Consider the following 9,387-nt stretch of genomic DNA (forward strand, 5'->3'; position numbering starts at 1 on the left):
CATTCTTCATTTATGTAAGTTTTTTTAGTCTCTAGCATTTCTTTTTTATTCTTTCTTAGAATTTCCATCTCTCTGCGTATATTACCCATCTGTTCTTCTTCCTTAGAGCCCTTAGCGTAACTTTGTAGTAAGTTTTGAAATTGAGTTGTTTGAATCTTTTATTTTGTTCTTTCTTCAGATTATTTTGGCCCTTTGGTTTGCCTTTCACTTCCATATGAATTTTAGGATCAGCTTTTCCATTTCTGAAAAAAAAAAAAAGGCCATTGGCATTTTGATAGGGATTGCACTGAATCTTCAAATTGCATTGGAAAGTATTGCTACCTTAACAATATTTATACTTATTAATAACATTAACAACATTAAGTCTTCCACTCCATGAAGATGGAATGTCTTTTCGTTTATTGAGGTCGGTCGTCTGTAATTTCTTTCAAGGGTGTTTTGTCATTTTCAACGTAGAAGTCTTGCACCTCCTTGGTTAGATTTATGCCTAAGGATTGTATTCTTTTGTATGCTATTCTAAAAGAATTGGTTTCTTAATTTCCTTTACAGATTGTTTATTCCCAAGGTACAGAAATAGGGAAGAATGCTCAGAGGGCCTGAAGATGACAAAAGCAACCAGGTTTCCTTCATGTATGCAGTGTCTGGGAAATTGTGGGAATGCAGGGTCCCCAGAAACTTAGGGATTCATCAGATCCAGAGATTGTGGTTTATCTGTCTCCAGAGGACCTCAGTCTGTAGGGGTCTGGAAGGATGTGGGCCCAGCTTCCTAGGTCACACTTTATAACCCCGGAAAGCTTCTAGGTCTTCCTAAGTGAGAGGAGACAGAAACCAGGAAAGCCATGTACCAGGGTTTAAGTCATGTCTGCCTGAACGTCTGACGTTCAGCTCCTGAGTTCAAACATCCCTCCGGGATGACTTCATCCTTGACTCATCAGTATCAAGTTCCCTTTGCCAATAACATCATTTTCTGGTCCTCTCAGCATCACACAGGCTTCATACTGGAATATCTGGTGTGTATAAAGGTATATTAGTGTAAGAGGCAGTAATGGTTAAATTTAAGTGTCAACTTGACTGGGCCATGGGGTGCCAAGGTACTCTGGTTACATATTATTCTCAGTGCGTCTGTAAGAATGTTTCTGGATGAGATTAACATTTGAACTGGTGGCCTGAGTAAGGCAGATTGCCCTCCCTAATGTGGGTGGACTTCATCCAGTCACCTGAAGACCTGAAGAGAACAAAAAAGCTGACCTTGCCTAGATCAGCTAGGCAAAAATCAGGGAGGATTTTTCCTGCCTTCAGAATGGAACTGAAACATTGCCTCTTCCTGGGCCTCATGACTTCAGACTGGAACTACATTATTTATTTATTTTTGGCAGCACCGAGCGGCTTGCGGGACCAGGGATTGAACCCACGCCCTTGGCAGTGAAAGCGAGGAGTCCTAACCATTGGACCGCCAGGGAATTCCCTGGAACTACATCATTGACCCTTCTGGTTCTTCAGCTTTCTGACTCACCCTGAAGATCTTGGGTCTTGTCAGCCTCCATAATCATGTAAACCAATTCCTTATAAAAAATCTCTTTATATATATAATTATGTATGTGTGTGTACACACATGTATAAACACACACACTCACACCCTATTGGTTTTGTTTCTCTAGAGAACCCTGACTAATACATGGGTCCAATAATTATTTGTGGGTGAATAAACAAGTGAAAAGAAGCTCACATACAAAGTTGTATCCCTTCCTTACACGTCCCCAAACCTGTCCATCTTCTTCATAACATCCTGAGACACTCTCACTCTGTCTCTATTTCACGGACAGCACTTGAGACTTTGGCCACCTGGGCCCTTCCCAAACCACACTCCTCATTCCATACCTGGGACAACTTTCCCTTTGTGCCAAATCTGCCCTTGATGTCTTCCCTATGAGCAAGAACCAAGTCCTGGTTCATACTAGGAAGATTTTATTATCATTAGCATAAGTGTGGCAACAGGGGGATATCCTGGCATCTTCTGGGAGTTGCTCTGATCCTAAGCATTTTAAGAGTGTAACGGGGTGGATATTTTCATTGCAAGATCTTCTGCCCCTCAACATAGTTCCACTGAAGTAAGCACAATATCTCCCTTCACCTCCAGCATTTTCACCGACTGTGAGGGCAGGCGGTGGGCAAAGACGTAGGTGGACTTGTTATTCACAAACACCTAAGGTAAGAGATATACTGCTTGTGAGTTCAGAACAATTAGGCCTCCTCCTTCCCTTTCCTCTTTTCATTGCCTGTAAAAATTCTTTACTCTGTAAACGCAAAGCAGTTCAAATATCTCCTTCTCCAGGAAATCCTGCCATGACACTGCTGTAGGGAATCATCCCCCAGTGTCCACTTCCTTGCCTCCAGAGCTCCCCATCCCTGCTTTACCCTGATGACAGTGGGCCTGCACTTCTCCCTCCACATTCCTGATTGTCCATGAGAGCAAGAGACATATGGGATTCAACTCTGAATCTCTGCTTGCACAGCGAACATGGTAGTGCTCAAAAAGTGTGTTCAATGATTTTCAAAAGTTGTGTTCAATGATTTTCCTCCGGGATGGGACTTCTGCCATGCATAGGAGATATGTTCTTGGCCCTGAAGCACGGAGGACTGGGGGAGAATTGGCCTGTGACATGAGTGTCTTCGATGAGATATGGTGGCCAATAGGGATTGAGAGATTTGATGTTTGAGCTGCAACTACAAACCTGGCACACTTTTGTTGAGAAGACAAGACAGGCATCAGACTTGGAGGTAAGCTTTTGTGGTTGAGCCCTATGAGGAGGAAAGGACGTGGTAGGACACGGAATCAAATTGGTCTGTTGAGATCAGATCAGAGTTGGACTCTGTGTGTTTCTCCACAGCAGCCCCACCGCTGCCACGGTGCTCCACGCCCCTCACCCCTTAGCGCCCACACACCTGGTATTCATTCTCCAGCACCAAAAATCGAAGCTCAAACGGCTGCCCTGGCACAAAGGGGTCAGAAGATGCTTTCTCTTCCTCCCTCCATCCCCCTTCCTGGAAGCTGTTCATCACCACCACGTTGTTCGTGTAGACTCAGAAATGGAATGCGATGTCGTTGCCTTCCTCAGGACACACGTAGAAATTCACCACAAATTCTGGGTTCCCTCTGCAGGGACAAGAAGATGGCTCCCTCAGTCAGGCCTTTACTACAGAAAACATAACCTCCTCAGGGACAAATACAGCCCTTCTCTCCCTCCCACTCCCACCTCCATGTCAGAAACATCTACCTTTCTCACTTTGACATCACACAAACACACACAAAGGAAATCCCGCCTGCAGCGTAATCTCAGGTTTTTGCATGAGTCACCTCAGTGCATTCTGGTGACTAAAGAGTCTTGAACTGTTTCCAGTGAGTGTCCCCAATACATGCGAAAAACTAACGCTCTCCCCTTGTGCGTCACCCGCCATCACACGTAAACTGGGATCTACTCACCCACAGAGAAACAAGATCTGCCTTCACCTTCACCATACAACCCACACTCAGGGAAACAGACTGTCGGTAGGGGTTCGGCTATGGAAGAGATGGATGTATCAGTGAGTGAAAGGCCAGTGTTTTCTCTCCCACACTGTTGCCCAGGCAGAATCAGGACATATAACACGGTTTTCTCTTGCAGCTCAGCGACATTAGCACACCTCCAACAAGGAGACATTCATCTGAGTCCAGACATGCGCTTAGAGGCACAGATACACATATTACATACAAACACTTCCAAATCCAGAGGAAAAAATAGGCAAAAAGACATACAATTGTGCAAATCCAATCATTCTCATGATACACATACACATTCTCTTTCCCATTCTCTACCAATATTCATTCAATGATTTGTGCCCAGGTGACCTGGCACAAGAAGAAGAGGTGATCAGATTCCTTCTTCCCATCCTTCATAGCAAGGATTCCACAGTCTCCAGTTGAGACTTTCTTCCCTGTTGAAACCGATTATCTGCGAATCTGTCTGGAGAAGGTGCCCTATAAATGCTGTTAGGAGGTGGGTCATCCCTGACCCTTTCTCTCAGTCTGTAGAGCCCTGCCCCCTATTCTTTTGGAATTCGTGACTCCGAAAGTGTGTTCAGTCTGCACTACCCAAAGTCCACCGTGATAACAAGAAGCAGCTTCTCATAGTACTGGAGATGCTGATATGCCTTATCTAATCACAGTTCTAGGTGTCAGAGTCAATGTACAAATCTACGATAAGCCACAATGACACAATTATAACAAAGCGCTCCCTGGCTATTCTGCTTCATAAAGTTGGTGCCCATCCCATGCAGCTGACTTTTTCTCTGACATGAAATCTATTCCAGAATCTTTACTGGCAATTTTCCTATTCACCCTAGATTTGGAGGAACACACCACCCAGAAAAAGAGTCCCGTCTCTGCCATTGTGGGACCTTGTTACAGAAATTTAACCTCTGCTAAACCCAAACTTCTTATATATAAAATATCTGATGAACATAATCCCAAATCAGAGGGTTGTTAGTAAAGCAATCAGAAGGATCCTTCTATCTATTCGTCCATCTATCCATTCATTGGACAATTGCTTATTGAGTAATAAGTGGAAAAAAGAGACAAAACTCCTACTCCACGGAGCTTACATTCCAGTTGGAAAAGATATGCAGTAATTTTAAAAGTATAATACATAAGCAAAATATATAATGTATTACAATGGGTAAGAGTCTCATGTTTGTCTAACATATATAACACCAGGATTCTTAGCTGTACTTACTTAGTAGACTGGCTAAGGACAAGAATGTCTACACCGTTCTTCCCGAAGCCTAACAATTTTATTTCAAACCCAAGTTGACCAAATTTTGGATACAGCCTTGCTCCCCAACTGGTCCTACAAACTTTTTAACAGACAAATGATTTGAGCTTCTCTAGAAAGTGACTGTTGTTCTGCTCTTGACATGACTCCTAGAAGCCGTGATGGCCGCGTTCCATTGCTGTATTGCATAGAGGGGGAGATGTGGGCTTTAAAAATATGAAATTGTCCTTACTTCTTACACCGACATTCAGTTTTGACTGAGAAACCCTCAGCTTAACCCCTGGAAGGCAACTAAGTGAGAGATTTTCAGGAAAGTGAGATATTTGATTATATGTTCATTAAAACTGTGAGGGAGGCAGCACAGCATGAGCATTAGTACCACAGGCTGTGGACGCCACCTGTGTGGCCCTCATCTCCAAGCCCCGTGGCTGTGTGACCTTGATCATGTTATTGCCTAACATCTCTGTGCTGTCTGCTCAACAATATAAAAGTCTCTGTGATGTTTCTTTGGTACTAGATAAAACAAATTCACATAACAAAGCATTTGAAACAATCCCTGTCACAAAGTTTTATATGTGTGTTCTATGTGAGTGCTAAATACTTGTATGTACATTACTGTCTTAATTCCGATCCCAAGGAAAACACTGTTTCTAAGTTTTCTCTCCCCTCCTCATAATGCTCATTTAAATCCCTAAGGAACTTATGCACACTCCTACTCACTGTACATGCATAGGTGTGCTGTACTTACACACACAGAGCCATGAAGACAAATGTACAGCCTTACCTCCTAGCACTCATGCACACACTCCCTTATCCCAGTCAGTGGTCCACCTCCCACACAAGGTCACAGTGTCTCAATAGAATTCACTCTCAGTCAGATACTGTCAAATGCTGACATTGGTCCAGGCTCAACACATGTTTCCCCACAAGGGAATCCCCAGGGTCTCTCTCTTCCACACACAACTCTCAGTAAAACGTTCCAAATAGAAATGCACATATTTTCATCTTACACAATTTCCCACGTTTTCCTCTGACATTGTTGCGTCTTCCTCAGGGCAGGTCTTCCAAACTGTGTCTAGTTGTGTGTGTGAATCTCTTGGAGTTACAGAATATAAGACTCCTGGCAGCCCCACCCTCTGGCTTTGTTCCTGTTTCTAAGCCTCAAAGTTTCCCAGGGGTGGGGGGGGCATGTGTGTGTCAGAAATAGACTCAATCAAACTATGCCTATGGACCTGTCCTTGAGCAGGTTGTGTCTGTGATACAGCAGGGACTTCAGTGAGAGAAATGCCCAGGAAAGAAGCAGTAGCAGAGGAAATGCAGGAATAGAGGTGATGGAGTGAGGAGGTGAGTGGATCTAAAATCCAGCCTACATGCCTCTTATCAAGTCTTTACCCCACAGGCAGAATCGACTTAAAAGGTGAACATTCTTCTAATTTGCACAATGGCAAAGAATTGGTGATCCTTGTGTTACACACCCAAACTTGGGTCCACTTGCCTGCCTTGCAGCAAAGCCAACTTATTGATACTGGGTTGTGATGAAGTATAGAGTTTACTGCAGGTGCCAAGCAAGGAGAATGGGCAGCTCATGCTCAAAAGGCATCAACTCCCTGATGGCTTCCAGGGAGGGGTTTTTAAAGGCAGTATTTGGGGTGAGGGTGCAGGGTGCATGATTTTTTTCTGATTGGTTGGTAGTGAAGTAACAGGGTGATGTTTCTGGAATCTTAATCATCAACCTTCTGGTTCCAACCAGTCTGGGATCTACTTTCTTGTGGTCCATGGAGTCACCATCCTCTACCTGGGTGGGGGTCTTACTTCCTGCAAAACAACTCAAAGATATGCATCAGATTGTTACATGTATCACCTGGCGAGGAACTAGGACTCTGTTTTATCTCTTAACTGTTGCTTAAGCCATCATTACTTTTCTTGCCCAACTGCTCCTCCTTTGTTTCTGCATTCCCTCACTTCCCCAATTTTTAACTGCTTGAGTCTGCTCTTTGGAACTCAGAGAAGGCCTGGGAGATTAAAGCCTTTTTCTGTAACAAGAAACAGGGAACATGGAGGGGCTTTTGTACCTGGGAGGGCCCTGCAGGATCCTTCTTGATTTCAAAACCCCCCCACACACACTTTTCTTTCATAATCCTCAACCCTGAGAGGAACAGGTGTGGGACAAGAAAGGGAATAACGTTTTCAGTAGAGAGGTTAATCATAAACTCGACAGGGAAACTAGGTTTCAGGGGGACTCAGTTTCAATCCCCACTCCTGTCCCAAATCTCTGAGGGAATGGGGCAATGACGGCTCTGAGCTACTTCCTGATAAAACTGCATAATCCTATGGCAATTTGGCGAATGGACAATGAGCTGGAAATATTCCCAAGTTCCAAGTCTTGGATCTGACTCTAGCATGATTAAGACCTTATTCTCTTGGCCAACCCTTTTAGTGCAACAGACCCAGTTAGAAGTAGGAGAAGGACTGACAACCAGAACTTTAATAAACTGAGGAAATAGATCTCATTCCTTGAGGAATTCAGGAAAATAAGCCTGAAAACCATTCTGAACCAGGCACTTCTGTTATAGTCAGGCAGCCAGCTGCCTAATTTTATCTAAGTAGATTTTAACTTCAGATGTGGTATTAATATGTACATAATAAGAACTGCTGGCCACTACAAATATGTCTCCTTTTTCTGCTAAAATCGAATTTAAAGTAATTGTACTATGTACTACTGTTCTGACTAAAGACTCTAGTGCCTTCTGCTGGAAGGTTATGTCTTGAGCCTTCTTGTTTGCTACTATTCCCAAAGTAAGAAAAAATTAATAGCTATAAGAGGAGACCTTGAGACCATAAGGTTGCAGCTGGCAGCAGACACTGCTCTGAGAACAACTGGTGTCATCCTGAGTCTGACACAGTTAAGGAAATTCAAGTTCTCAGTAAAATAGGAATGTGTCTAAAATCACATCCACAATGGCCAACCAGCTCCACCTTGGATGCCTGAACCACAGTCACTCCATTTTGCCATTTTGACTTTTAAATGCATTCTCATGTTCAATGGCCAAAGCAGATGTACAATGAATGTTCAATAGGCCCCAAACAGGCTGCTCCTCTGGTGTGTGTGTGTGTGTGTGTGTGTGTGTGTGTGTGTGTGTGTGTGTGTGTGTGTGTCTATATATATAGATTTGCCTAGTTATCCACATTTGGGGAAAACTAATCAGACATAGTGAACAAGCTCAGAGATATTCTAATGGGGAAACATTTCATAGGCTATACCTTTTATAAATATACAGAGTTGTCACAGAAACATTATACATGTGTTTCTTTTTTTGTTTTGTTTTTGTTTTTTAAATTTATTTATTTATGACTGTGTTGGGTCTTCATTTCTGTGCGAGGGCTTTCTCTAGTTGTGGCAAGTGGGGGCCACTCTTCATCGCGGTGCGCGGGTCTCTCACTGTCGTGGCCTCTCTTGTTGCGGAGCACAGGCTCCAGACGCGCAGGCTCAGCAGTTGTGGCTCACGGGCCTAGTTGCTCCGCGGCATGTGCGATCTTCCCAGACCAGGGCTCGAACCCGTGTCTCCTGCATTAGCAGGCAGATTCTCAACCACTGCGCCACCAGGGAAGCCCTATACATGTGTTTTTAACAGTAGACTTAAAGCAAGCAGTGATTACATGCCATGAGCAGTTATAGTCTGTGACAACTTCACTAGAGAATTTTCTTTCCATCTTAAACATTGGGAGCAACAGTATGGTTAGAGGTAAAACAGTAACTTTCAATGTTATAAGGAGACAAACATTTGGTAAACAGTTCAATTAAATTAGTAGACTGGCTCTCACAGGCTGGGTCCAGATTCTTGGGTCAGCTGCCGACCACTGCTGTAGTCTACTTCTCGTCCTGGTATGGGTATCAGTTGGGGTCAGCAGCTCTTTCCATAGACGAGTCCAATGCAGAGGCCCTTCTTTCTTGGGTAATATGAATTCAAGAGTCAATTCCCTTCAATTCTGATGCACATGTGCTAGTTAAGAGTGCTTGATGTAGGTCCTTTTGTCTTGATTGGAGACAGTCCTTTAAATGATGCCTTTTCCAGTATGCACAGTCTCATGGTTACATGTCACAGGGTATCCGATCTTCATCCAAAGACAGATTGCTGTGATCAGCTTCAGAAGTAAATTTAAAGTGTCCTTTAAGAATTCAATTAAACTTTACAATAATGTAACATAACAAGAAGGAGCTATCTGGGATGTGAGTCTTAGACAGTTAATACAGACCGCAATTAACCAAATCAAAATTTAATATCCACTGAAACATAATCTTTTTCTCTCTAAAATTACCCTCATTTCTATCAAATATAGCAAAATTAAGGCTCATTTGTGTGTAAAGTAAGTCTGGTTTCAATACAATTGGCCTGATTTTTATATATGTGTAATTGATGACATAGGCTCTTTTAAATTAGCTAGGCTTTAACTTTTTATAAGGAATCTCTGAGTGAGCTCTTAAAAGGACTCTCAAGGCCAGGAAAGCCATGCCAAGGGCTTGCCACAGATTCCACCTGTACTATCTATAGATTTGGGTGAATTCTTCTATTCTCAAGGA

General features: G+C 43.2%; 1 protein-coding gene across 1 annotated transcript; it reads right to left on the reverse strand.

Moving 5' to 3' along the window:
* Window positions 1-1,548: 1,548 nt before the first annotated feature.
* On the reverse strand, window positions 1,549-5,845 carry LOC309648094 (galectin-16-like; the record flags this gene model as incomplete). Its single annotated transcript, XM_082436191.1, has 4 exons — window positions 1,549-2,203; window positions 2,944-3,080; window positions 3,448-3,559; window positions 5,819-5,845. The coding sequence occupies 4 exons, from the start codon at window positions 5,843-5,845 to the stop codon at window positions 2,090-2,092; spliced, it is 390 nt and encodes a 129-aa protein (XP_082292317.1). The 3' UTR covers window positions 1,549-2,089.
* Between the last annotated feature and the right edge of the window lie 3,542 nt (window positions 5,846-9,387).

The sequence above is a fragment of the Balaenoptera physalus genome (genome assembly GCF_965194825.1).
Source record: "Balaenoptera physalus genome assembly, chromosome: 19".
Lineage (NCBI taxonomy): Eukaryota > Metazoa > Chordata > Mammalia > Artiodactyla > Balaenopteridae > Balaenoptera > Balaenoptera physalus.